We start from the raw sequence: 27,630 nt of genomic DNA, 5'->3' as shown, positions 1-27,630 counted from the left end.
AACCCCAGGCACAGTTATTGTGTAATTGGACCCAAGCCCAGCGCCCAACAGTCTATACAGAGCCCTTAGCAGCCTCACACTATCTGCATGTTTCCTGAGCCCTCAGCCCCAGCCAGCTCTAACAGACTGAAGTTTGGGGGCCAGGCGCTTCGGGGGGTTCGAGCCTGTAATCCCAGCTCTTTAGCAGGCCAGAGGGAGGAGGATCGCTTGAGCCCAGGAGCTCGAGGCCAGCCTGGGCGACATGATGAGTCCATATCTCTGATAAATTTTTAGAAAGAAAAGAAAATGAAAGGGAAGCTTGGGAATCTGGAGGCTGAGCCAAGGCCTCACCAGGTCTCCCCATCACCGGGTGTGTGCTTGCTGGGAGCCGAGGATCAAAGCCCAGGTCCCCTAGGTCTTGATCTACCCCTGGGGAGAGAACAGGTCTGTTCCTGCCCTGAGACCTGCAGCCTGACCCGGCTGCTCGAAAGCGGACTCTCCACTTCTCAGAGACTACTGAGGCCAGGCCAGCCCTCCTCAGGAACAGCCCCCGCGGACTGGGAGAGGAGTTTCCTCTCTTTCACAATGACCCTGTCTCCCTGGAGGGGGCAGTCGCCGAGGGGCCAAAGGCAACAGCAGCCCGGATAGAGGATATTCCTGGCACCGCCCCTCCCACAGAGCCCAGCCCAGGCCAGCAGGAAACCCGCCGCGAGGCCGGGAGACTGCCAGCCCCACCGGGGAGAGCTGGGTGGCTGCCGCCCCCTGCAGGGAAGGGAGCCAGGGCCACCACGCCCATCTGTCCAGGGTAAACTGAGGCTGCGGGGAAAGCGATACGTCCAAGCCCGAGAGGCGCTGGAATCCTGGTTTTACGCCGAGAAATAGAGGTGGAGACAGACGGCGAGTCGGAGAGAGGGAGAGAGAATCGGGAGCCCCCCACACGCTCCGGACTCCCCAGTTCTCCATGTGGGGGCTTCACGACACAGAGGAAGCCGGATCCGCGAATGAGTCCCGAAGGGACCCGGCTGCGCAGGGAACAAATAACCAGACCCGCTCCTCGGACCCGGGGACTCGCGCCCCCGCCGCGTCACCCAGGCTCCAGGAACCTGGGATCCGACGCCAGGCGTCTGAGCATCGCGAGCCTCTTCACTCCTGCCTGGGTCCCACTCCCGGGCGAGTGGCGATCGGGGGTCCGCCCTCTGCCTCCGCGGGCCCCGGAACGCGCGTCTCCTCCGCCTCCTCGGCTGGGCCCGGGAAGGGGGTGCCCTAGGCTAGGAAGTGGGCAGCGACAGGGGCCGAGGGCTCCTTACCGGGCTCGGGCAGCGGTGGTAGGCGGCAGAGCAGGGCCGGCAGGGGTGCGCATACCAGGTTATAAGCACAGGGCCCGGGGGGGCAGGGCCGGCGACCTGGGACACGTGGGGGGAACGCGCGCCACAGACCCCGCCCCCGGGCCCGGCCCCCGCCTGGAGCAGCTCAGGGTTTACAGCCACCTGCAGATGGGCGGGGCCCGCCTCCCCCGGCCTCGTCCCCACCTCCACCCGCCTCCCACCAGGTCCCCGCCTGGGCCGGGCGCCGGCTCACCCTCCCAGGGGCGTGCCGGCGGGGGTGTAGGCCGTTCACGGCTCCTGGCCCTGGCCCGCGGGCTGGCGGCGCCAAGGAGGGCGGCAGTGGCTGCGACCCATGTAACTCAGGGGCGGGGGGTGGCCGCAGCCGTCCTTCGAGAGACTTGCTTCTTGGGCCTGGGGAAGCGTTCAAACCCTTCGAGGTGGAAACGGGGATAAAAGTTCCACTGGCGCAGGGAGCCGGCAGCCCGGGCCTTCTGCAGCTCCCAGAGCCCCTCCTTCCCCACCGTAGCCCCCGGGAGCCGAGTAAGGATGAGAAACCCTAAAGTGAGCCAGTGCGGGAAGGCCCGGCTTTCATCCCTCAGGCCAGGGCTGGTTGCTGGCTGTCTTCTCAGAGTCTGGCACCTGCCCAGACTCCAGAGGGCACCCAGTAAGCAGTGAATAAAAGACTGTCTGGCTGCGAACCCACTGGACAGGAGGGAAGGTTGAGGTTCAGAGAGGTGAAGTCTCTTGCTTGTAAAAAGCAGCTGGGAGTTGTGACCCCAGGCCCGACTTCAAAAATTTCTCTACATCAGGAGTTTCCCAGCTTGTTCTCGCGGCTCCAAAGCCCTGATCACCGCAACCACAGCCCCAGTAAAACAGCAGGTCCTGGGACCCCATCCAAGGCAGTTGTTCCATAGTGAGCCCTGACCCCAGAGGGGAGGACTCCTGGTCCTCAGCCGGCTCTGAACCTGGGGGAGGTGGGAGCCCCAAGCCTTGCCCAGCTGCTACCCTGGAGTCAGCACTCCTTTTAACCACCATCCACTGTTAGCCCCTCTGCCAGCCAGCCCCCACCACTGCCTCAAGCCCGTGGCCAGCAACAATAGCTGCGAGTCCTTCGAGAAGGAGAAAAGGATCAAACCAATTCACAAACAAAGCCATAGCTCTATTCTCTCTTAAGCCCCTTAGTTCTCTGGCACCTAAACCTGGGATGTGGCCCTTGATGGCAAAGGGGCCCCCGGTGAGCCACATGGGGCTGGGTGTACATAGATGGCTTGAGGCCCCTTCCAGCTAGGAGGCGGTATCACAGCTGGCCCCCCTTGGCCCTCTCACAGGACCAGCTGGGGGCCTCGTGGAGTCTCTGGGCCTTCCACACTAGCAGGAGGCAAGTGAGGAATGCCCACAAAATGACACCCTTGCAGCAGCTGTGTGGCCTTGGGGTGGTCACTCCCCACTGTGCCTGTTTTCTCATTGGGAGGGCTCCCTGGAGAGAGCAAGCATTCTGTTTTCATCTTCACGATTACCCTGTATGAAGTACCTGTGATTGTTATTCCCATGGTATGGGCAGAAACCTGACGCACAGAGAGATGATGTATCTTTCACAAGTCCACACAGCATGTGAGTGGCAGAGTGGAGCCACAATCCAGTGTCTGAAGCTCTGGCCCAAACCCTCTGCTCTAGCTCCAGTCTGAGCTGAAGTCACAGTCCCAGGGTCACAGGCTGCTGGGACCTTTACTCCCTGCCTCAGAAATTGTTCCAGCCTAGGGGACAGACCCTTCCTAACATACAGGCACCAGTGACATGAGGGGCAGTGAGGTCACAGCTCTCCTGAGAAGAAAACAGGGGCCCAAACTGCCAGCAGCAACCCTCCCCCGCCACCACCCTCCTACCACCAACAGCAGGGTGAGTGGTTTCCCAGAGGCAGAGACCAAGGTGAGGGAGGACTGGCCAGCTTCTGAATGAGCTGTATTCTGCCTGGACCCCTCCATCAGCCAGGTGGACCTTCAATCCTGCCCTGGCCCTCACCCTGTAGAGCAGTGCTGGGGGCCAAGGTGGGGCGTGGCCCAGAGGGATTCCCCCACCTGAGGCTGGGTCACCATGGCCTTTGTCTTTCATCCTACCCCCTGCCTACACCCAGGTCAGGGGTCCTCCAGGAGTCTTGGTGGCATTCCTAAAAACAAAGCAGCACCTAGCCTGAGCAGGTGGAGAAACAAAGGCACTGGGATCTGAGGCACTCAGACTTTCTTCTTTTTTAAAATTTTTTTAATTTGGAGTCTTGCTCTGTCACCCAGGCTGGAGTACAGTGGCACCATCACTGCAGCCTCTGCCTCCCAGGTTCAAGCAATTCTCCTGCCTCAGCCTCCTGAATAGCTGGGACTACAGGCCTGCCAACACACCAGGCTAATTTTTGTATTTTAAGTAGAGATGGGTTTCACCATGTTAGCCAGGCTGGTCTTGAACTCCTGACCTCAGGTGATCCACCCACCGCAGCCTCCCAAAGTACTAGGATTACAGATGTGAGCCACTGTGCCCAACAACATTCATATCTTCTAAATATATCAAGTCTGCCCCTTTCTCTCCACCTCTACTTCCTCCACACAGGGCCACTATCTTCTCTTACTCAGACCCTTATAATTTCTTACTTAAGTCTCTTTGCTGGTTCCCCCGCTTCCCCTAGTTGCCCCTCCAACATTTCCTCCCCAACAGCCAGAGAGGTTTTTGTTTGTTTGTTTGTTTGTTTGTCTGTTTTAAGAGATAGAGTTCTTGGGTTCACAGCTACGGGTACTCCAGGGCCCAGCTCTGAGATGAATATTTTATTGGATACTTTGGATGACTGGCCAGGTGGAGGCCTGTGCCCAGGCAAAGGCCTAAGTCTTCCATTCAGTGGAGAGGAAGACCTGGTAGGTTGAGACATCTTTGATAGGTGGTATAAAAGTCCTCAATTTCTTTTTTTTTTTTTTTTTTTTTTGTATTTTTCACTGATATATCTTAGTTATACATATTTTGGGAGTACATGCAGCTCTGGGAGCTGCAGAAGGCCCAGGCATTCATTCAGTCTTTCACCATTAAGTACAATGTTAGCTGTAGGTTTTTCATAGGTTTTTTTTTTTTGTCAGAAGAAGTTTACTTTTCTTCCTAATTTATTGAAAGATTTTTAGAAAAATAGGCACTAAATTTTGTCAAATGCTATTTCCACACCTATTGAAATGATCATATGATTTTCTCCTTTATTTTATAAATGTGGTGAATTATAGTGATTGGCTGTCAGGTGTTGAACCAACCTTGCATTCCTGGAAAAAATTATACCTCAATTAAATTGATTTTTAAGAAAAAAAAAGAAACAGAAGGGGAATCTTTGGGTTAAAAGAGTTATAAAAGATAAAATCAAGGCTGGGTGTGGTGGCTTATGGCTGTAATCCCACCACTTTGGGAGGTTAGACGGTCAGATCGCTGAGGCCAGGACTTTGAGACCAGCCTGAGCAACATAATGAAACCCTGTCTCTACTCAAAATACAAAAAATTAACCAGGTGTCATGGCATATACCTGTAATCCCACCTACTCAGGTGGCTGAGGCACAAGAATTGCTTGAACCTGGGGAGCAGAGGTTGCAATGAACTAAGACAGAGATTGCAGTGAACCAAGATTGCACCACTGCACACTCCAACCTGGGCACAAAATGTGTTCTGTCTCAAAAATAAAATAAAATAAATCACAATGTTTAGATCTCATTTAGATCCTGATTTCTTTGAAGTGCAAAAGAAATATTTTTATAAGCAATTGGAAGTTTGAACACGGATATTCAATAACAGCAAGACAGAATTACTATTGATTTTTTAGGTGTAATAATAATGATATTGTAGTTACTTTTCTTTTTTGAGACAAGGTCTCCTTTATCTCCCAGGCTAGAATGCAGTGGCACGATCTTGGCTCACTGCAGCCTCCACCTCCTGGGCTCAAGTGATCCTCCCACCTCAGCCTCCTTAGTATCTGGGACTACAGGCATGTGCCACCACACCTGGCTAATTTTTGTATTTTTAGTGGAGATGGGTTTCGTCATGTTGCCCAGGCTGGTCTTGAACTCCTGGCCTCAAGCAATCTGCCTACCTTGACCTCCCAAATTGCTGGGATTACAGGCATGATCCACTGCACTCAGCTTGTAGTTATATTTTTATTGAAACATTTGTAAAGTTTTAGAGCTATATACTGCAATATTAATGAATAAAATGGTTTCTGAAACAAGGTTTTGATGGTCCCCATGACTCTTAGGATCAAATCTCAATGCCTGTACTTCCTCCTCTGCCCTTACCCACTATACTGCTGCTACCGGCCTGGCTGTGGTTGTTTCAACGTGTCAAGCCCTTTTTGCCATGTGGTCTTTCCACACACTGCTCCTTAGTGATGCCTCTCTTATTCTTTTCCTCCCCTACCAGATCAGTTGCTTGTCGTAAGCTCTGATACTGGTACAGAGCAGAGGGCTGAGGGCTCCAGCAAGAAAATGGAAGAACGTGAGCACTCTGGTTCCTGCTTTCACTCCTCACTGCTGTTATCTTAGCCTGGATGACTAGGACTTCTCACATGCACCTCTGCAGGAGACACCTCACCTATCCTCCTGCCTGTGCTCACCATCCCCTCTGCTGCATGCTCCACATTGCAGCCAGTGGGCTTTTCTAAGAGTCAGCGCTGACCTTTTTTTTTTTTTTTTTTTTTGATAAGTCTCGCTCTATCCCCCAGGCTGGAGTGCAGTTGCACAATCTCGGCTCACTGCAATCTCTGCCTCCCGGGTTCAAGCAATTCTTCTACCTCAGCCTCCAGAATAGCTGGGATTACAAGCGCCCACCACCGCACCTGGCTAATTTTTGTATTTTTAGTAGAGACAGGATTTTACCATGTTGGCCAGGCGGGTCTCGAACTCCTAACCTCAGGTGATCCACCCACCTCGGCCTCCCAAAGTGCTAAGATGACAGGCGTGAGTCACCGTGCCTGGCCTCGGCTCTAACTTTTGTGGCCACTTGTCTGAATGTCTATAGAGCAAGCTTAGTGGACATGTTCTTGTCAAATGCCCCCAGCCACCTAAAGGCATAGATCTAGCCTGGGCACAGAGCCCTGGAGTGGGCTTCCTCCTGCCTCCCTCTCTCGCCTCGGCCACCCAAGGGCTCTGTACCTGCTGGGCATGAAGGGGCCTGGATGTGTAGAGACTTCAAAGAATCTTACCCTGCAACCTCCTCATGGTTGGCACCACAAGCCACCTTGCCACTGCCCAAGCCTGGGCATTGGCCCTGGAAAAAGAGAGTGTCCTCCAGGCCAGACCCTAGGTTGCCAGTCCCCGCCCACAGGAACGCAGAGTCCAGTTGTTGGGTTCGTGGAAAATCCACATCAGGGAGGTCAATGAGCAACCTGCAGGCCTGTTTTCCACCCCTGATGGTGCAAACAGACTTGCGGAGGTCAGGTGGCGCCAGGGGGCTGGGCGGCTTGGACAGAACCTTGGCCAATGACAGCTGGCAGCTAGAAAAAGAGAAGTGGCAAACACCCTTCTTGGATGGAAAATACTCTCCGGCTCTGGCCGAAGCTTGCTTGGGAGGGGCCTCCTCTGCTCGGGAACCATCCTTTCGGGGGGCGGGGAAGAAGTGCAACTGCACTCCAGTCTGGGTGACAGAGTGAGACTCTGTCTCAAACACACACACACACCCCTCGAGTCTATAAGACACTGGACAGAGACTTAACAAGTAGTAGTTTTACAAACATGGAAAGCCTGGGTGAGACTGGGAGCAGCCTGCAGGAGACAGCAGGGGTGAGAGAGGAGTGGCACCTCCCCTCTGTGGGTCTCCACCTCTGCATTGCCTCCACAAAGTCCCCAGCTCCATAAAAAATTAACAGCCTAGCGAAGAGCAGCGCTCCAATTCTGACCCATTGACCCCTGGAGTCGCACAAAGAGGGGCGTTTGGCCCAAGGAAGGGCCTCGCAGGTGGACCTTGGACGAATAGGGTACAGGAGGGCCTAGGAAACCTCTCCCCCACTTCTTCCTGCCTCCTCTAATCTCTCCACCCAGCCTGGACTTCCGCCATCAGTGATTTCTTTTTTTTTTTTTTTTTTTTTTGAGACGGAGTCTCGCTCTGTCGCCCAGGCTGGAGTGCAGTGGCCGGATCTCAGCTCACTGCAAGCTCCGCCTCCCGGGTTCACGCCATTCTCCTGCCTCAGCCTCCCGAGTAGCTGGGACTACAGGCGCCCGCCACCTCGCCCGGCTATTTTTTTGTATTTTTTAGTAGAGACGGGGTTTCACCGTGTTAGCCAGGATGGTCTCGATCTCCTGACCTCGTGATCCGCCCGTCTCGGCCTCCCAAAGTGCTGGGATTACAGGCTTGAGCCACCGCGCCCGGCCACCATCAGTGATTTCTGCGGTTTAAACCAGAGATCAGCAAACTCTGGCCTGAACTTGATTTTGTAAAGCCTGCATGCAAACTAAGAATGGCTTTTACATTTGTAAATGGTTGAGAAACATCAAAAGAAGAAGAATATTTCATGGCACATGAAAATGATAATAAATTTGAAATGTAAGTGTCCACAAATAAAGTTTTATTGGAACATAGCCGTGCCCATCTGTTCATGGGTTCTCCGGGGCTGCTTTTGTGCTGCAATGGCAAAGGTAAGTCATTTTGACAGAACTTGAATGTCCCGCAAAGCAGAGAGTAACTACTATCTGGTCCTAACAGAAAAACTTTGCAGACTGGTTTAAAGGAAACCCGCAGGAAGAAGCGCCCTGGAGAAGGTTCTATTGGGGCTGTTAGTTGGGAATCAAGAGTCCCAGTTTGACTATTAACCAGTTACACCTCAGGCAACTGACTGGATCATGTTCCCTCCCTGTACTCTCCTTTCTCCATCTGTAAAATGGACACAGCGATTTCTTCTCTGCGTACACAGAACAGCTCGGTTTAGACAGCCTGATTGTCATTCATCTCTAGAAGGAAATAACTCAGACAACTTTCCTCATTGCCTGGATGAGAGGGAGGGGACACTTAGGGGGAGCTGACCATGCCACACTGAGTAGGAGGAATAGGGAGAGAGGAACTCTTTTCTTCAGAACCATATGCAAAAGACAACCTCTGTCCCAGAGGCTGTGTCGGGGCAGCTGGCAACAAAGAGGCCACCCAGGCGGGGGGCTGCAACCAGCCCAGGGAGAAGGCAGGAACAGGAGGAGAAGGAGGAGCAGGAGCGTAGGCTTCTGCCAACCCCGTTTCACCTGCACTCCTCCCAAGACCCAGCACACTGGAGATAGGCCAACACGCAGATATGCATTGACTTTTGAAAAACCCATTTTCGTTAAGAGATGGGGTCTTGCTCTCTCACCTAGGCTGGAGTGCAGTGGCCAGATCATAGCTCACTGTAGCCCCAAACTCCTGGGCTCAAGGATCTTCCCTCCTCAGCTTCCCAGGTAGCTGGGACTACAGGCGTGCACGACCACACCTAGCTATACATTTACTCTTGTCTCTCCCTAGCTCACTCATCAAAGCCTAAGTCTCTATGGTGGCCCAAAGACCCCACAGGATCCACCCCACCCCCTCGACCTTTCTCTCTTCCCTTTCTCCCACCTCATTCATCGCCAGCCTCCCCAACCTCCCGGCTGGACCCTCCTGCCTGAGGGCCCTGACACCTGCTGTCCCCTCTTCCGGAACACCCCTCCCCTCTATTGCGATGACCATGTAACCTTCTCCTTCACCTTCTTCAGGTCTCTTCTCAGGTGCCACCTGCTCAGTGAGGAGTGCCCTGAGCACTGGAGTGCCCAGACTGGAGTGCCCTGACCTCCTTTTAAAAACTACCCCAGGGTCCGGGCACAGTGGCTCACATCTGTAATTCCAGCACTTTAGGAGGCCAAGGCGAGGGAATCTCTTGAGGTCAGGAGTTTGAGACCAGCCTGGCCAACATGGTGAAACCCCATCTCTACTGAAAATACAAAAATTAGGCCAGGCATGGTGGCTCATGCATGTAATCCCAGCACTTTGGGAGGCCGAGGCAGGCAAATCACCTGAGGTCGGGGGTCGGGAGTCTGAGACCAACATGGAGAAACCCCGTTTCTCTTTTTTTTTTTTTTTTGAGATGGAGTCTCGCTCTGTCGCCCAGGCTGGAGTGCAGTGGCGCAATCTCGTCTCACTGCAAACTCCACCTCCCAGGTTCATGCCATTCTCCTGCCTCAGCCTCTCGGGTAGCTGGGACTACGGGTGCCCGCCACCATGCCCAGCTAATTTTTAAAATTTTTTTTAGTAGAGACGGGGTTTCACCGTGTTAGCCAGGATGGTCTCCATATCCTGACCTCATAATCTGCCTGCCTTGGCCTCCCGAAGTGCTGGGATTACAGGTATAAGCCACTGCACCTGGCCCGAGAAATCCTGTTTCTACTGAAAATACAAAATTAGCCAGGTGTGGTGGCACATGCCTGTAATACCAGCTACTCGGGAGGCTGAGGCAGGAGAATCACTTGAACCCGGGAGGCAGAGGTTGCGGTGAGCTGAGACCACGCCATTGCACTCCAGCCTGGACAGCAAGAGCGAAACTCCATCTCAAAAAAAAAAAAAAAAAAAAAAAGGCTACTTAGGGATTGTTGCACTAAACTTCCACCCATCCATTCATCTAACAAAGGCCCTTCCTGTGGATGAATTAGGTGAATTATTAAGCCCAGGACCTAGAAACAGCCCTTGCCTTCAATAATCTGTCCCCCAGAGGGGGAGATGCTATCAGGAAAAAGATAGCTTGGAACAGGACTCAAGTGAAACCCAGGGGCGAGCTGCGAAGGATACAAGATAATAGCTAAGCCATAAAGCCCGCTGTAGGAGTCTATGACTGGAAAGCAACAAGAGTTAGCTGATAAAAATAGGCTAGAGTAAGCCGGGTGCAGTGGCACACGCCTGTAATCCCAGCACTTTGGGAGGCTAAGGTGCAATGATCCTTTGAGCCCAGGAGTTCCAGACCAGACTGAACAACATAATGAAACTTCATCTCTACAAAACATTTAAAAAATAAGGCCTGGCATGGTGGCTCATGCCTGTAATCCCAGCACTTTGGGGGGTCGAGGCGGGCAATCACCTGAGGTCAGGAATTTGAGACCAGCCTCACCAACATGGAGAAACCCTGTCTCTACTGAAAACACAAAATTAGCTGAGCATGGTGGCAGGTGCCTGTAATCCCAGCTACTTAGGAGGCTGAGGCAGAAGAATCACTTGAACCCAGGAGGCGGAGGTTGCGGTGAGCCAAGATCTCACCATTGCACTCCAGCCTGGGCAACAAGAACGAAACTCCATTTCAAAAACAACAACAACAACAACAACAACAAAATATATGAGCCAGGTGTGGTGGTGCATGCCTGTGGTCCCAGCTACTCAGGAGGTTGAGGTGGGAGGACTGCTTGAGCCCAGGAGGCAGAGATTGAGGTGAGCAGAGATCACGCCACTGCACTCCAGCCTGGGTGACGGAGCGAGATCCTATCTCAAAATAATGATCATATCACATTGGGATTTTCCTAAGGGAGTAGATTTTAGGTGTTCTTGCCACAAAAATAAGTATATACGAGATGACGGGTATGTTTTAATTTTATTTTTTTCAAGCCCACCCAAAATCCCTAATGGCTATGTTAATTGGTTTGACTATAGTAACCATTTCATTATGCATATCAAAGCATCATGTTGTATGACTTACCCATATACAAAACATGAAGAATTAATATAAAGGCCAGGCATGGTATCATGTGCCTGTAGTTTCAGCTGCTCTGGAGTCTGAGGCAGGAGGATGGCAAGGCCAGGAGGTCGAGGCTGCAGTGAGCCACGATCATGTCATTTGCAATTCCAGCTTGGGCGAAGGGACAAGACCCTGCCTCTAAAAAGTAAAATTTTTTTTGCCACCGGCTGTTGCTGTCTATGCAACACATTTACTCCTCATTTAATTGCCCCCACAGCCCTGTGGGGGAAGGGAGGGCCCTATATTTTATGGATTAGGAAACTGAGGCCAGGAGGTGCCTGAGGCAACCCTACTCCTAAGGAGAGGAGGCTGGTGGACTCAAACTGCAGTGCTCCTGGATCAGAACAGAAGGCGTGATCTCCTTCCCAGTTAAAACCCTTCCCTACAAAGCAAAATAATTAGACAAAGAAACCAAGTTGGTTAAAAAAGCAATCTTTTTATATTGTAACAGGGTTCAGAATGACACCGCCAGGTGTGGCCAGGCGACAGCTGCTGCCACCCCCAACGCGGAGCCTGCCTCCTCCCCCAGGCGTCCAGGTGCCCTGTGTCCCTGTCCCGCTCCCACTGAGGGGCGGATCACACTTGGAGGCTTCCCCGGGCCCTGCCTGCGGGCCTGGCCACCCAAGGACCGCCCCGGACGCCTCCCTCCGTGAGCTCAGGTCCTCGCTGTCGGGGGTCAAGGCTGCGCGCAGGGTCGTGTTGACCCAAGGTCTCGCTGACGCATGGGGCGAGAGATGATGACGCTCCGCTTGCCACAGCAGGTGGCGTGGACCAAGCTCCTCCTCGCCCCCTTCCTCGGGGGTCACGCCAGGGCAGCTGCCAATGCCCTGTCCCGTTTAGTAGGGGTAGGGGGACACGGCGATGAGCAGGACGAAGACGCTTTGGTGGCGTGGCGCCGCGGCGCGCACGGTGAGCCGGTAGAGGCCAGAGCGGGTGAGCGCGCGACGGGTGTAGACCGCGCCGAGGCCCGCGCGCAGCGGGCGCAGCGCGAAGGGGCTGCGCGGGTCCGGCTCCAGCACGCTGAGCTCGGTGCGGTTGGCTGGGACGCCAGACTCGGAGAAGGCGGCAAGGCGGGCCACGTCGTGGTGGGCGCGAACGCCCAGGGGCAGCGGCAGCAGCCGGTACTGCAGCGTGGAGGGGCCGCCGGTGTCGCAGTCCTGCGAGCAGCGCCGGAAGCACGTCCTGCGGGCGGCACAGACAGACACACGGACAGGCGGACTCGGGGGTGGGTCTGAGCGTGGCCCGGCTGCGTAATCAGACCTCCCTGCCAGCCCCTGCAGTTCCGCCCACGCGCTGCCCGTCCTTCTGCGGCAGAGCCCCACAGGCCTTCTCTGCGGGCATCCCAGCTAGCCCGTTTTAGAGATCAACAAACTGAGGCCCAGAGAAGCCAGAGGCGTGCCCTTTCAGGGTCTCTCCAGCGAACTTTCCAGGTCCATGCCCCAGGGAAGCCCAGCAGACACAGGGGAACTGATGTGTTCCTGGGCCGAGTCACCCAGTCTGGATTTGCCCTGCCAGGGTGGGATGAGAGGTGGAGACTGAGCTTAGCCTTGCCCGGGGCATCCGCTTCCAACCCCAGCCTAGGTTTCTAGTTGTAAGGCCTGGGGCAGGTCACCCGCCGCAAGAAACCTTTGCAGGGCAGTGCTGTCACCCCTAAGGTCCCCATGTCTCCGTGCGTCGTGGTAAGTGTCTGTGGCCGCTGTGAGTGGCGTGGAGGAGATGGGTTTGGTGCTCGCGTGTCTGAGTTTTGTCCTGGGGTTGTGAGTCTGCATGGTGTTCCTGTGTCTGGGGTTTGGTGTGTGTGCTGCTGTGTTCCCGTGTTCCCACTCTGGCCTCTCCCTGTCCCCAGGGCTCCCTGCGCTCCTGCCTGTATCACTTGTGTGGGGAGTGACAGTGACAGGGCCAGCCTGAACCTGGAGTGACTGAAAAATGTGCTTTTCCTGAGGGCACAAGGCCCTGCCAACTCAGCCCTTACCCAGGGCTGGGGCCCTGCCGGTAGGTGGCAGGACAGGGTGTGTCCACACACTGGTAGCTGCCGCGGGTGTTGAAGCACATCTGGCCGGGTCCACACTCGATGTCCTCCTCTTCGCACTCGTTGATATCTGGATGGGGGAGGTTGGTGAAGTGGGGGAGGGAGATGAAAAGATGGAGCAAAGGAGAGGGGGGAGTGTGTGGGAAGTACCTTTGAGGGACCAGTGAGGTGAGCAGCCCTTCTCCCTTTGTCCCCAGTCAGTCTGACCCGTGACCACCCAGCCTGGAGGCCCCTAGCACCTTCTCATCTCCCCGGGGACTGGGGCTTTCCAGGGTGTGTAGATGGGCACCATGGGGGCCTCCTGAGCAAGTGCTAGGTGGGAGGGCCTGGGAGAGATAGGGCTTTCCCTGGGTGGCTGCTTTGCCCGAAGACCTTGAGTGCCCACTGCCCACGGGCAGAGCCCCTGATCCTGTCTGCCTCAGTGGAACCCCCACCCTTCTCAGAGGATGTTCGGTGACCTCCATGACAGCGTGAGGGACGGAGACAGGCAGGGCAGGCATGGTTCCTGTTCTCTTGGAGGAAGCAGCATGACTGGCCCCAGCCCCGTTTGTGCACACCAGGGAAACTGTGCCTGGTTTAGGGGTTAGAGGACCTGACTCTACCAGCAGCAGCAGCTGTGCGGCTCTGTGCTCAGCCTCCACAGCTGTCATCCCAGCTATTTGAGGGGGACTGTGTTAGCCCCATTTAACCAGGAGGCTCAGAGAGGTGAAGTCAGTTTCCTAGGGACACACAGCAGAGTTGGGATTGGCCTTGCAGGGCTGCTTTCAGAGCCTGCCCGCGTAATCTCAGAGCTTCTGTCCGGAGCATGGGCCCTGGCATGGCTGTGAAAGCCTGGGGTGTTCACGGAACCCCTCTGAGCCTGCCTCCCCGCCCCACCCTCACAGGATAGTTGTGAAGGGGCTGGAGTGAACGGAGTAGGTGAGATGCCACATGTCCCATCCCACGCTGCCTGCCCTAGCCCCATGGGTGTCTGGGCGGCAGCCTGAGCCTGGCTCACCCTGGCAGTTCTTCCCGCTGGGGAGCAGGCGGTAGCCGGCGGGGCACAGGCACTGGTAGCTGCCCTCGGTGTTGCGGCAGGCGTGCTGACACAGGTTCCTCACCCGGCACTCGTCGAGGTCTGACCCGGGCATGGGGGCGGGGCAGGTGGGGGACGGGGGCAGAGAGATGCACTGAACCACAGACACTGACATGGCCACACACCTGTCCACTGGGCTCTGGAGCTGCCCTGCTCCTTCTCCCTGTCCTGCCCCTCCCAGCCCGGGTTCAGGGGCTGGGGGAGTCCCTGGGCTTGGTGAGAGGGAGGATCCCCACCTTACCTACCCCATGCTCGCCAAGGCATAGAGGGAGCAGGCAGCACCGCCCCACACACCCCTCTATCCAGGCAGGAATGCCAAGGCGTCAGCCCAGGGGCAGGCCACCTCCTCTTTGTCCCTCTCTGCAGGGTCCAGGGGCCATCCCCCACCTCGCCCCCTCTACTCAGCAGTCCCTTGTCACATTCTCATGTCTACCTGGAACATTCTCCTTCACCCCTGAAAATCCCCCTGCCTGACGGCTTTCCCTCTGAGTGCTAACAGGAGTGTTTCTCAAAGAGGGTTCCCAGGACCACTTGCCTAGGATGCCCTTCTTCTGGGCAAAGTGTCCTGAAGTCAAAAATAGTCCACTCCCATCTTGGAAGCCCCCCTGCCCAGTAGCACAGCCAAGGCTCTGAGACACCCTGCATCAGAGAAGCCACCATCCCACACCACCCACCCCACTTGCCTGGAAGGTCTGGGTTTCTGGACTCCATGGGTGGCACCTGCACACCCACCCCAGGGGCCCAAGGGCCCATAATGGCAGTGTCCCGTGGATGGTCAGGACCTGGCCTTACCTGTGCAGACTCCGTTCTGCCTGATGAAACCAGGAGGGCACCAGGCCCTGCCCACACTGCTCAGGGCCACGGGACCCGGCCGGAGAGAGACCCAGGAGTGGTAGGAGCCACCAGGGATCGAGGCCCGGGGCCGCAGCCAGGGCACTAGAGGGCCTCGGTGGCTGACAGCGGTCACATTTTGTCCATTCCGCTCCAGTGAGGTGCAGGCCTTGCCGTCGCGAAGGAGGGTCTGGCCTGGGGGGCACAGGCAGCGGTAGCTGCCCTGGAGGTTGTGGCACTGGTAGGCGCAGGCCTTGGGCAGCTGCAGGCACTCATTGACATCTGTAGAGGGGCGGGGTCAGGCGTGTGCACAGGTGGCCCAGGGTCCCCCTGCAGCCTGCAGCCATTGCCTGGCCCTGCCTTCTTTTTTGCTGGCACTCCCTAGAATCCCACCACTCCCACGCTGCGTGCGGGCCACACTGCATCCCCCTCTCCTGGACCAGCCCCAGCCTCCAATCTGATTCCACCTACAGCTCCCAGAGGCCCAACCTCCCCAGCTCTCAGCATCATCCCAGACTCCAGCTCCCTCTCAGCCTTTCGGTGCCCCAGTTAGATCCATTCCCTCTCCTAAGCCTCTCTGAGATGCACCCACTTGCTTCCACAGTCCTCCCCCTCCTGAAATTCCCCGGAAGATGACCCCATAGAATCAGGCTGAGGTTTTGGTGCACAGGCAGGCACACATGAGGCGATGTGTCGGTGCTGTTTGGTTATTCTCAGGACTCACCAGGACTGGCGCCTTAGACACCCTCAGTCCCTGAGCTGGGGGTGCCGGCCAGAGGGTGGGTGTCCCCGTACCTAGGCAGGGCAGGCTGGGGCCCTGCATCCGGTAGCCCCTGGAGCAGCTGCAGCGGTGACCGCCTGGGGTGTTCTCGCAGAGCTGGTTGTAGTGACAGTCGTCCAACCCCTCCAGGCATTCGTCCACATCTGGGAGGCAGGGCCATGGTCAGGGGGCGAGGTCTAGCCCAGAGCCCCTCCCCCAAGGGACAGACCATCCCCCTCCATATCTGGGCCTCCTCCCTGTCCCCTTCTCCAGTTTCAGTGCTACCAGGCTGCATGGCAGCCCTTGCAGCACCTCCCCCAGTTATACCAGGTTGGAGGTCAACAGGGTTCCAGGTCCCAAAGAAAGGAAGGGGCTGAAAGGGTGGGCTTTGCGGGCAGAGTCCTGGGTTCCGCTGAGCTCTGCCATATTCTAGCCCTTGGTAAGGAACTCTTTCTCTCTGAGCCTCAGTTTCCTCATCCATAAAGCAGGTAGAGATGTGACCTCTTCATGGGGTCATGGTGAGGAGGGGAGCCTGGTATGTGGGAAGAGCTAAGAAAGTGGTGAGAAAGGAGGAAAGGCGGCAGGAAAGGCTGCAGGCAGGAGAGCCCGGTGAGTTGTCGGGCGGTCTAAGGGCCCTGGGGACCACAGAGGTGCGACGGCTGCTCCTCTTGAGTCAGGCTCCACCGTGCTTCCCTCCCCACCAGACAGTCTCTCAGAGGAGCCAGGTGGACCCACGGTCCTGCAGCCATAGAGCTAGAACAGGAAGGACCATTGAGGTCACCTGTCCAGGGGTGTCACCTAGGTTTTGTCTCGAAGGCTGACTGCACCTGCTCCATGGTGGCTGCAGGGGCTGCTGGCTCAAGGAGGATTCAGAGGTGGTCTCTAGCTGGGCCTGGATTCATGCGGGGAACAGAACGGACGGCAGCAGAGGGAGGGCGTGTTTGCCATCCCTGATCCGGCTGCCTCTTTATCAAGCAGACAAGACACTGAGGTCCAGAAAGAAAACATCCCTGTCAAAGAAGGTGCCAGCTGCCAAGAGCCAGGGGAGGGCTCAGACCTCCAGCGCCCCGCTCAGGCTTGATCCCCAGCCTCGCTGTGCTCCTTCTGTCAAGAGTCCCGGTCTTCCCGGAAGCCCAGAGCCCAGTGACACACAGCCCCCTATCAGCTGATCCCTGGCAACCTCTGGGTTTCCAGGAGTATGGACAGGCCGCACACTGTGTCCCCATCACCTTCACAGCTGGCTCCGTCAGCAGCCACCCGGAAGCCAGGCCCACAGTCGGGGAGGCAGCGGTAGGACCCGAGCAGGTTCACACAGCGCTGTCCCTCTCGGCAGAGGCGAGCATCGCCCGCACACTCGTCCACATCTGGGGGCAGATCAGGGCAGACGGCTGTGTGAACACGATCCCCAGGCCTGCCTCGCCACCTGACCCTGGCCCAGCCTATCCACAGAGGCTTCGTCTGCAGGCCCAGGAGCCACTGGCAGAAAGGGCCCCACCCCTTCTGCTAGCTCTTTCCATTGTCCTGCTCCCTACCCCAAAACACAGGGCCCACTCCAAGGGACCCGAGCGCTTGGGCCTGCAACTTCTAATGCAAGGCTGCAGACAACGTCCCCTTGGGCACCTGGCTTGGAGCCCAGTGGAGACTTGCCGGCACCAGACCCTCCTGGTGGGAGTGCAGAGATACAGATTGGGGGTCAGCATCAGCACCGCCACCCAAGGTCAGATTTGTCATCCAGCAACATTGCTGAGGAGTACGACTCACTTGCCAGTCTCAGTCACTTGGAAATGATGCTGAGTGTTGGGAAAGCTTCCGAGGCCTGTTCAGGTTCAGAAGGCCGTGAGCATGTGATAACGGCCCCTATGTCTCTTGGGCTGCCCATCACCCCCTGAAACCTGGGCCTCACTCGTCTGTAGCTCCTGTAGCAGGAAGGAGCCTGGTGGGGACATGGCATTGGGACCTCCAGGCTGACATCAAATGCCCTCAAGAATGGGCCATCCCTGCAGGTCTGTGTCCCCAGCTAGGATCCTGGCCCTGGGGACCCTTCCACGCACCTGGGTCATGTCTGAGGAGGACCTCTCCTCCCCGGGGCTCCCTCACCTCTGCAGTTCCTGTCATCCCAGGCCAGGGCGAAGCCAGCCGGGCAGGCACAGGAGAAGCGGCCGGGTGCGTTAAGGCAGGTGTGGGAGCAGGGGCTGGGACCTCCTGAGCACTCGTCCCTGTCTGGGGCAGGAAAGGATCTGGTGGTCTCTGCTCCCAGCCTCCTGCCAGCTGGCTAGGAGAGGCCATCCATCCCAGGCTGAGAGGCCTCCCACGTCCATGCCAGGGTGGGGGGCTCTCACCCACACAAAATGCTCCTTGGGAGTCCAGCTCAAAGCCCTCGGGGCAGCCGACCTCGTTCTCCTCTGCAAGACAAAGAGGATAGACTCTAAGGACATGAGGGTGTCCTCTCCCAGGGCTGCCCTGGCCATAACCCAGGCTCACAGCTCCCCACCCGCCAGCTTAGCCAGGCAAAGCCAAGACAGTGCCAGAGAGTCAGTGAGCCCATTTCCTGCCCAGGCCTGTTGGAGGTGATGACTGCAGGGCACACCCAGTCAAGGAAATGTGTCCTGAGGGGCTCCCAGTGGGGCTGGGCAGTGAGTCAGGCAGCCCCAGGAAAACCATTAAAATAAAACACAGGAGGTCAACACGTGCAGAACGGCTCTCCTGAGACCACAGCAGCAATGCACAGAGAGCGTGCGGAGGGCCAGGGGACAGCGTCGCACGGGCAGCAAAACCAAAGGCAGGGGAGGGGTGAGCTGGGTTCTGGAGGCGGGAAGGACACAAGACAGTCTAAATCAGCGGTGTCCTATCTTTCGGCTTCTGTGGGCCATGCTGGAAGAAGGACTGTCTTGGGCTGCACATAAAATACACCAGCACTGAGGATAGCTGATGAGCTAAAAAAAAAATCGCAAAAAATCTCATAATGTTTTAAGAAAGTTTACAAATTTGTGTTGGGGCACATTCAAACCTGTTCCGGGTGTCATGCGGCCTGTGGGCCACGGGTTGGACAAGCTTGGTCCAAATAATTGTAGGGACAGCCACCCTTGATGAGGCGGTGCCAGGCTAGGATTTGAGAGACAACATCTATACAGTGACACCCTGCAAGGCAGGTGATGTCATGCCTGCTGTGCAGATGGGAACACTGAAGGTCGGAGGGGACCAGGACATTGCCTCTAAGGTCCCACAGCCAGAAAGTGGTGCACTTGGGATTTGAACTGGGGTCTGCCTGACCTCAAAGCAGTGCTCTTATCACTGTCTCTCATTCAATGTTCAAAACACTTTGGAACCTCAAGTGATGTGAACGTGTGTATCTTTAGCATTCACTGGGTAAGAATAGAAAGCATGTTTCTGTGTGTCTCCAGGGTTCCAACAGTGGCTCCTGCCTCCCTGGGTGGGGCCTCGGTGCAGGTGCCCATGGGAGAAGAGGGCGGGGTGACTCAATTCCTGAACATCAGCCTGGGGTGGTTGGACCTTCACCTTGGGGCCTGGGGAAGGGATCCAGAGGTTGAAGCAGGGGTGGCTTAGAGAACTATGTCCCTGTGAGGAGGGTAGGTGGATGGATGGGAGTGGGGACAGGCCAGGCGAGCAGGCCAGGTGGGCTGTCTCAGTCTGAAGTCTCTGGTCCATGGTCAGTGGATGCTAGGGGCAGGGGTGGATTCCAGCCATGTGCATTTGGGCCCCTGGCAGGTTTTAGCTGGGGCAGTGGGGGTGAGACAAAGCAGGGGGGCCTCACCCGCCTGCAGGGCTGTAGTGAGCTGGAAGCGCAGAGCCTCAGCCTGTGGGTCAAAGGCCGAGCTGATAGCTGAGGCCCGCAGGTGCTGCACCAGCTGGGGCTGGGGGCCCCGGGCTGCGTTGTACTGGATGCTGTGGTTGCAGCGCAGGAACGAGGGGAGGCTGCCCTGAAAGAAGTGCTGTGTGGAGTCCACAAACAGCTGGCCAGGCCCTGTTTGCACATAGCGCTCCTCAAAGTCCTGTAAGATGAAGAGGAGGGGAGGAGGAGGAGGGGTGGGGGAGAGGGAGAAAGGGGTCAAGGTTGGAAGGGGAGGAGGAAAATTCTGAGATTTCAACTCTCAAGCAGCCTGAGACTTTCACCTCAACTCAGGGGCTTGGGGAGGCTTGGAAGGAGATGGGGTGAGCCTTGGGAGGAGACGGGGTGAACCTTGGGAGGAGACGGGGTGAGCCATGGAAGGAGACGGGGTGAGCCTTGGGAACAGACGGGGTGAGCCTTGGGAGGACATGGGGTGAGCCATGGGAGGAGATGGGGTGAGCCATGGGAGGAGACGGGGTGAGCCTTGGGAGGACATGGGGTGAGCCATGGGAGGAGATGGGGTGAGCCTTGGGAGGAGACGGGGTGAGCCTTGGGAGGACATGGGGTGAGCCATGGGAGGAGACGGGGTGAGCCTTGGGAGGAGACGGGGTGAGCCTTGGGAGGAGACAGGGTGAGCCTCCCAGAGCCTCTTCTAACCAGCTGGGCTGCTCTGGGCAGCTCACCTGTCTTCAGGACTCTTGCTTTTGAACAAGAATAGTCTGATTTGGAGTCGCAGAGCTCAGAGCATCCCCTCAAGGGCTCAAACTTGAGCCTATAACAACTGCTCATCCTACCCTAAGTCCAAGGCCAGACTGTGACCCAGCCCTGCAGCGGTGTCAGGAGGGAGAGTAGGCCTGGCTGCTCAGGGGTGGTTGAGAGCTGGGCGCCTCTGTCTCTCTCACCCACCCTGTCTGCACACCCCAGGGCCTGACCCCTGACCTGCACTTGAAGATCTGCGTCAGCCAGGCTCTCGGGGACAATGCCATTGACCACCACGTCGAGGAGCAGGAGGCCATCGGGATCCAGGCCCCGGGCCACCTGGGTCATCGTGAGCAGCTCCCCTGCAATCCATCCCCACCCAGCCCAGAGTCACTACGGGAGGTCCTTGGCGCAGGCTTCAGTCCTACCTGGCCCACCTAGGGGAGGCCCTGCTTACCTGTAGCAAACTCCACGTGTGACTCCTGCCGGAACCTGCCCCCGGTCAGGGAGTGGCCATTCAGGGCTTCCCCACTCTCTCTGGCCAGGGCCCAGTAGATGGGGGCGATGGTGACCAGGAGCACCCGCATCAGAGGTCCTGGGTGGGGCAGGGCGTGGAGGCCAGGTTAGAGTTGATCCTCAGGGCAGCCACTCTCCCGCTCAAGGTCCCGTCATGGCTCCCCACTGCCCCCAGGAGGGCTCAGCCCCTTCCTTTGCTGCCCATACTCAGCCTTGTGACTGCCATGCCAATTATTTAACCAGAATCCGGGACCTGGTGGAGGCAAATAATCTACTTCCTGGAGTAACTGTGAAATTAATAAATGTATACAAGGAAATGCTTAGCAACATAGTGAGACTCTGTCTCTACAAAAAAATAAAAATATTAAGAACATTAGCCAGGTGTGGTGGCATACGCCTATAGTCCCAGCTGCTGGGGAGGCTGAGGTAGGAGGATCGCTTGAGCCTGGGAGGTTGAGGCTGCAGTGAGCTGTGATTGTACCACTGCACTCCAGCCTGGGCAACAAAGCGAGAAGCAGTCTCGAAAAGAAAAAAAAGAAGAAATAAATGCATATACCTTGCTGATATTTAACTCAGTTCAACAAATACCGATTGAGGGCCCCTGGGTCACCACGGGGCCAGGGACTCCACGGACTGTCATGACATATTTGCTGAGTTGAAGTCAACTAACTATTCTAACTTGCAGATCCCTTCTGGACAAGCCCAGGTTTGTTCCAAACCATTTGAAAAAAGAACCAAAAAATGGCCCTGGACGTGGATTCTCAGATCTTCTTCATGTGATGCCCCGCCCTCCACGTAGGGCCAGGCGGGGCCATGGACTGGGCAAGGGGAACACATCCACTCCCCACTTGCTTGGGGTCAGGGACGGTGCCAGCTTTGCAAGGTTCACATGAGCTGGCCAGGCCCCTGTGCATGGGCACCACCTTCTCAGCCTCTCTGTGCGCCTGTTTCATGCCACAGAGCCTGGCCTGCGGGCTTGGGGCCAGATGCTTCTCCAGGCCTCGCACTCCTGCAGCTGGAATAAGCCGCCATGTCTAGGCAGTGTCTCACTTCACCTGCTGTCTGTTGACAGCCAGCTCAGAGTGACTTCCCCAGCAAAATCCCCTGACCCCACACTGCTTATGCAGGACCATGGCCAAGGGCAGCTTCAGAAGAGCTGCTTTTAGTGAAGACCCCATGAGCACTGCCCCTCCTGGACCCCCACAAGGGACCAGGGATTCCTTGGGAAGGGAGAGACAGTGACGTCTGCTGTCACAAGTTCTGCAAGTCTCTCAGAGCATTCATCGCTCAGACATCGTACGTAAGAGCTCTGTGTGCAGGTGACTCTTCTTAGTCCTCTAGGTTTTCTGGGCAATTCAGTTCTTCCTGTTTCCCGCTTCCTGTCACCTCCAGCCCGCACCCCTCACTCATGACTGGAGATCCCTCCACTTCCATCAACCCGGGCCTTAACTTAAATGGGGAAAAGCCTCAGGGAGCCATCGGTGGCTTGGGAAACCACAGTCTGAGCGCCCACAGCCACAGAACACTGACCGTTTCACACACTCTGGGTCTAACTGTAAATGCAGTTACTTTGTTTTGGGGTTGCTGTGAGGGGGACAGGAAGTTGCCTGCACCTGAGTCCACTTTGGCTTGCACCCAGCTTTGAGAGGTGGTCAGACATGCTCTGGTCATCAGGCCCTGAGCAAGTCTCAGGGTACAGGCTCTGCCCCCTCCTAGGTCCAGCATGTTCTGGAGGATCCTTGCTGGGCTGGGACAGTGGCCCAGAGGCAGGCGATGCTCTGCCTCCCACTCACCCACGTTTGCTGGGACATGGTGGATGCTGCTGCGGATGCTGCTGACCCCGGAGCGCACCTCCTGCATCACGCTGGTGTTGAGTCTGGCCACACCAAATTTCCGGCCATTGATCACCCCAATCATGCTGCCCCAGCTCCCCTGGGGTTCCCCTGTAAGTGGAAAGAACGACAGTGCCACTGACTATCCACCCCCGAGGCCCAGAGCACAAGCAGGCTGTCATTCCCGTTTCATGAAGGAGTTAATGGAGGCTTGGAGAGTTCACCTCCACTTGTCCAAGGACACACAGCTAGGGGGTCATGGACTCAACGGCCAGGGGATCTTGGTTCTAAAAGGGAAGGGAGGCTGTTAGGAGGAACCCTGGGCTGGGGTGTGGGGGGAGGCGCATGGAGCTGGCTTCTAATTCTGGCTCTGCCATTCCTTGAAACCTGGCCGCGTCAGGCCCCCCAAGCCACACCTGAGTTGGCTCACCTGTAAAATGAGGAGGTGGGGCCACAAACTCACAGAAGACCTGTGGGTGTGTGGAATGCCAGGACCCCATGATGGCGCGGCTGACACACTGAAGGAGCCAGGGCACCGAGCCAGAGCCGGGTGCTGTCACCTGAACAGCCCCATTCCATCAGTGCTGCTGGCTCCAGCTGCCCTGCAGCTGGCCTGGCTGGTGGGCTGGCTTCCTAGCGGCCGTCCGCCAGGCCGCCTGTGAGCAGATGCTCCTTAGTGCTAATCAAATGGATGGTGCAGGCACTGGGGGGTGCTTCCTCTGACTAATGGGCCAGCTGTCTTGTTTAGGCAGATGGCATTCCAGGGGGCGAGAGACAGAAGTTAGCCTGCCTCTCCACTCACCAGCTCTCAGGGGAAATTAACAACAAATTGCCCATGATCTGTCAAAAAATAACATAAAACACTCAAGTGCTAGGATCCTAAGTGGATGAATCAAGGGGCTGGTTAATTTGGGGTTCTAGGAAGCAGGGCCATTTCCTGCAGCCCATAGCTGGGGTTTGATGAGATTTGAAGCCCATATGGGGTGTTTCTCATCAGTATTCGATGCTCTGGGGCCTATGGGAGGGACAGGAGAAGGGCCGTGAACCTATCCCTGGCCTTTTAATAGGGGGGTGAGGAAGGAATCGGGAGCTGCAGACAAGAAGGCTGGAGCGTGACCCGGGCAGCTTTGGAAGGGGACAGGAAATGGAACCCAGGCACGGCAAGCCACCGCCGGCTCTTTCAGACATGGAGTGACGTAGCAGCCTCTTGTCTCCCTACAAGGCCAGGATTGGGACCTGCCAGGCTGAGGGGGAAGGAGGAAAAGTAGTCAGGAGGGAAAACGTATTTACAGTTAGGCTCCCAAACCCTGAACTCCCTTCACCCACCAATGCCCCTTAAGGAAATCGTCCCATGGAAATATTCAGGGCCACACACAAAGATGCACAGCACAGTGTGGTTTTGGGGAATGGAAAGTAGAAAAATAAACTACGTTGCTCATTTGACAAAGCCGACAGGAATGAAGATAAAAAACGTTCCCAAGGAATGATATGAAGCCAATAAAAAAGCTGTGGACCGATGTGTATCATAATGGGATGTCTTCCAAGATAGAGGAAGTAAAAATGGCAGGTTAGAGAGGTTGTAAATTTGACATTTGTAAAAAGAGAAGTGCATCTCTTATATCCAGAGAAAACAGTGAGGAAGAATGTATCTCCCTGAATAATTGCTTACGCTACTTTGGGTCATTGAATTATGGGAGAGACTTTCTTCTTCATAGATTTCTACAGTATCCGGCCTTTCTACAAGTAACATATATAAAAGAAGAATACTTGTTTCTATTACAAAAATAAGGAGGCTGGGTTATGGGTCGAATGGTACCACCCTACCCAAAACTCATATGTTGAAGTCCTAACCCCCAGGACCTCAGAATGTGACCCTATTTGAAGACAGGGTCTTTAGAGTAAGCCAAGTTAGAATGAGGTCATTAGGGCAGGCCTAATCCAACATGACTGTGTCCTTATAAATAGGGAAGCGTAGACACACACAGGGAAGATGAAGGCAGAGGTGGGGGTGATGTTTCGACAAGCCACAGAATGCCGAGGACCACCAGCAAGACCCTGGGAGAGAGGGTCGGACCATATCCTCCCCAAAGTGCTCAGCAGGAACCAGGGCTACTGACAGTGTGATCCTGGATTTCCAGCCTCCAGAACTGTGAGACAATCAGTGTGCCTTAAGCCACCAGCTTGTGGTGTTTTTTTTTTTTTTTTACCGTAGCCCTAGAGAACAAATACAAAGGCCACATACATAGCTCCGTGGTTTGGACTGGGGCCTGCCAACAGGAGAGGGTAAGAAGTGGGACAAAGCCCTGAAATAGAGGGGGGTCTGCTTAGACCCAAGGCTAACTCCGAGACCGCATCTGCGGCTGGGGGGTCAGAGAACTGCTGAACTTTCAGAGCTGTATAGGTTGGTACCCTGTCCCGGCCTATGGGAGATAATGACAGCAGGGGCCAGAAAGGGTCCCACATTTGGTTGGCAGTGGGTTTCACATGGATTTCCAGGGGGTCAAGTGTCAAGTCCCAATTCCAGTTATCTGAGAGGCACTGCCTGGGAGGGCTCATTGGAGAAAAATTCTGCCAGCGCATGTGGTGATAGATTAATGATGTCTGCCAGGGACAGGGAGGGAGATGCATTGCCACATATAGGGAGTGTTCCCTTGTGGTGATAGATTAGTGATGTCTGCCAGGTACAGGGATGGGGACACATCGCCACACATATGGAGTGTTCCCTCCGGAGGCACAGGCCACAGAAATAATATCTTATGACTTGCCTTTATGCAGGGCTGAATCCATTTACTGTGGTTTCTCAGGATAGATCTTTTCTTAATTTTAAAGTTGGTCTGACCCAAGGGAGAAGGGAGCTGATTGAGGAATCTGAGATGGCAGGGGTCCATCCCACCAGGAAGCCATCACTTTTCCAACCACCTGCCATGGCCAGGCAATGTGTGACACCTGGGACACGCACTGACCCACAGACTTTTTGCAGCAGCCCCTGAGGGCACCAGGGATGCCCTTGACTTCCTCTGCCTGCTTCCAGGGGCTGTGCAGCGTCCAGACAGAGGACATGCATTTGTGCCAGTTAAGAGAGAACAGCCAGGCCAGTGTTCCCTGTCCAAGATGAGTGGCAAACACTTAGCACCTCCAAGACTCAGTTTCCACAACTGTAAACGGGCAGGGTAGGGGTTCATTCTGGGCTTGTGACAAAGCAAAGGGAAGAGGTGGGGAGCTGGCAAGGCAGGGGACAGGTCCCCCATAAGCACTACACAATCCCCATTGGCAAGAGATCCTGCCTCTGTCCACAGAGGTCCAGACAGGGCCGCCCCGTACCTCTCACGACCAGGAACGCCCGGGCTGTGGCAGAGCCCAGGAGATTGTGAGCGACGCAGTCGTAGGTGCCTGCATCCCCAGTCTCCACATTCTCCAGCCACAGGCTCCCATCAGGCAGGGTCCGGAGTCGCCGGCTGGCCCGCAAGGGTTGACCCGCCCTCAACCATTCAATGGTGGGTATGGGCTCTCCAGTGGCCTGGCATCGCAGAGCCACGTCATCCCCGGATCTCACTGTCATGTCCTGGGGCTCCACCTGGAACACCGGAGCACCTGTGGGAGGCCCAGGTGGCTTTTAGGAACATTTAATTATTTTTGCATATTCAAGTGGAATATGTTCATTTAGACATACTAAGAAATCCAGAGAGGCAGAAAGAAGAAAATAAGAACTGCATAGGATCCTTCCACCCAGTCATCCTTCCTGAATATTTCCCTCTAGACACTGTTGCTTTATGAAAATATGATCATATGGCCATATCTGCTTTTATTTTATTTTACTTTACTATTTTATTTTATTTTATTTTATTTTTTGAGACGGAATCTTGCTCTGTCCCCCAGGCTGGAGTGCAGTGGCACAATCTTGGCTCACTGCAATCTCCGCCTCCCGGGTTCAAGTGATCCTCCCATCTCAGCCTCCTGAGTAGCTGGGATTACAGGCGCCTGCCACCACACCTCACTGACTTTTGTATTTTTAGTAGAGACATAGTTTCGTCATGTTGGCCAGGTTGGTCTTGAACTCCTGACCTCAGGTGATCCACCCGCCTCAGTCTCCCAAAGTGCTGGGGTTACAGGCATGAGCCACCACGCCTGGCCATCTGCTTTTATTTTTCCTCCCCAATAGATCGTAACTACCTTTCCACGCAGTTGCATATCTGTTGTTAGTGGCTAGGTAGTCTTCTATTGCCTGGCTCTGTTGGGATTGGCTAAACCAAGCCTCTCCTACAGGACAGTTAGGCTGCTTCCAATGAAGTCGGGGCCATCTGTCAGAACTGCCTCTAGGGCTCTGTCACCTACTGTGGGTGACTCTCACCAAGTCACTCCCTGACCCTCAGTGTTCCCATCTGAAATATGGGGATGATGCTTCCTGTCCACTTACTATCACAGACCCTCCTGGAAGGCTAACATGGAAAGGATGGGAAAGGCCCAGTGCTGGTGAGGCTGCAGAGCAAGCAGAATTCGCACACACTGCGGTGGAAATGCAATGTGGTTCAGCCAAAGTGGGCTGCTGTGTGCCTGTGTGTTCACTTCCTGCAGATGCTGCAGCAAGTTGCAGAAACACGGGAGAAACCGTGGAGGCCAGGAGGCCCACATCAGCCTCACTGGGCCAAAGTTCAGATGCTCTGCTCCCTCCAGAGGTTCTGGGGGACAGCCCATTCCTCACCTCTTCCAGCTTCCACCCGCCAGCATTCCTTAGCCTGAGGCTGCAACAATCCATCCTCTGCCTCCATCTCCACTTTACCTTCTCCTCTCTCTCTCTCCCCTGCCACACTTCCCCAGCTCTCTCTCTCTGTCTTTTTTTTTTTCTTGAGACAGAGTCTCACTCTGTCACCTAGGCTGGAGTGCAGTGGTACGATCTCAGCTCATTGCAACCTCTGCCTTCTAGCTTCAAGCGATTCTCCTGCCTCCGCCTCCCAAGTAGCTGGGATTACAGGTGTGCGCCACCACGCCCGGCTAATTTTTATACTTTTGGTAGAGACGGGCTTT

At 55.8% G+C, this 27,630-nt stretch overlaps 2 protein-coding genes across 5 annotated transcripts in view; both read right to left on the bottom strand.

Annotated features, from left to right (window-relative positions):
• LOC105464032 (argininosuccinate synthase 1) overlaps positions 1 to 1,399 on the bottom strand; it is a 57,544-nt gene extending 56,145 nt beyond the window's left edge. The window contains exon 1 of one of the 2 annotated variants that reach the window (XM_011711651.3): positions 1,287 to 1,399. The gene's annotated coding sequence lies outside the window, so the exon portion shown is untranslated. The remainder of the gene's footprint in view (positions 1 to 1,286) is intronic. The other variant, XM_011711650.3, reaches the window with a different exon arrangement.
• A 9,713-nt stretch (positions 1,400 to 11,112) lies between these two features.
• LOC105464100 (hemicentin 2) overlaps positions 11,113 to 27,630 on the bottom strand; it is a 174,208-nt gene continuing 157,690 nt past the window's right edge. Inside the window, exons 86-98 of one of the 3 annotated variants that reach the window (XM_071078434.1) lie at positions 25,930 to 26,199; positions 22,570 to 22,719; positions 20,718 to 20,855; positions 20,501 to 20,622; positions 19,487 to 19,724; positions 18,054 to 18,116; positions 17,812 to 17,934; positions 16,944 to 17,078; positions 15,750 to 15,878; positions 14,916 to 15,236; positions 14,046 to 14,165; positions 12,992 to 13,118; positions 11,113 to 12,201 (exon numbers count right to left, since the gene is read on the bottom strand). In XM_071078434.1, coding sequence (XP_070934535.1) covers positions 11,856 to 12,201; positions 12,992 to 13,118; positions 14,046 to 14,165; positions 14,916 to 15,236; positions 15,750 to 15,878; positions 16,944 to 17,078; positions 17,812 to 17,934; positions 18,054 to 18,116; positions 19,487 to 19,724; positions 20,501 to 20,622; positions 20,718 to 20,855; positions 22,570 to 22,719; positions 25,930 to 26,199 — 2,282 coding nt within the window. In that variant the 3' untranslated portion in view covers positions 11,113 to 11,855. The remainder of the gene's footprint in view (positions 12,202 to 12,991; positions 13,119 to 14,045; positions 14,166 to 14,915; positions 15,237 to 15,749; positions 15,879 to 16,943; positions 17,079 to 17,811; positions 17,935 to 18,053; positions 18,117 to 19,486; positions 19,725 to 20,500; positions 20,623 to 20,717; positions 20,856 to 22,569; positions 22,720 to 25,929; positions 26,200 to 27,630) is intronic. The other 2 variants (XM_071078437.1, XM_071078435.1) reach the window with 2 other exon arrangements.

Source organism: Macaca nemestrina, chromosome 14 (genome assembly GCF_043159975.1).
Source record: "Macaca nemestrina isolate mMacNem1 chromosome 14, mMacNem.hap1, whole genome shotgun sequence".
Classification (NCBI taxonomy): Eukaryota; Metazoa; Chordata; class Mammalia; order Primates; family Cercopithecidae; genus Macaca; species Macaca nemestrina.
This window is presented reverse-complemented; position numbering and strand designations above follow the sequence as displayed.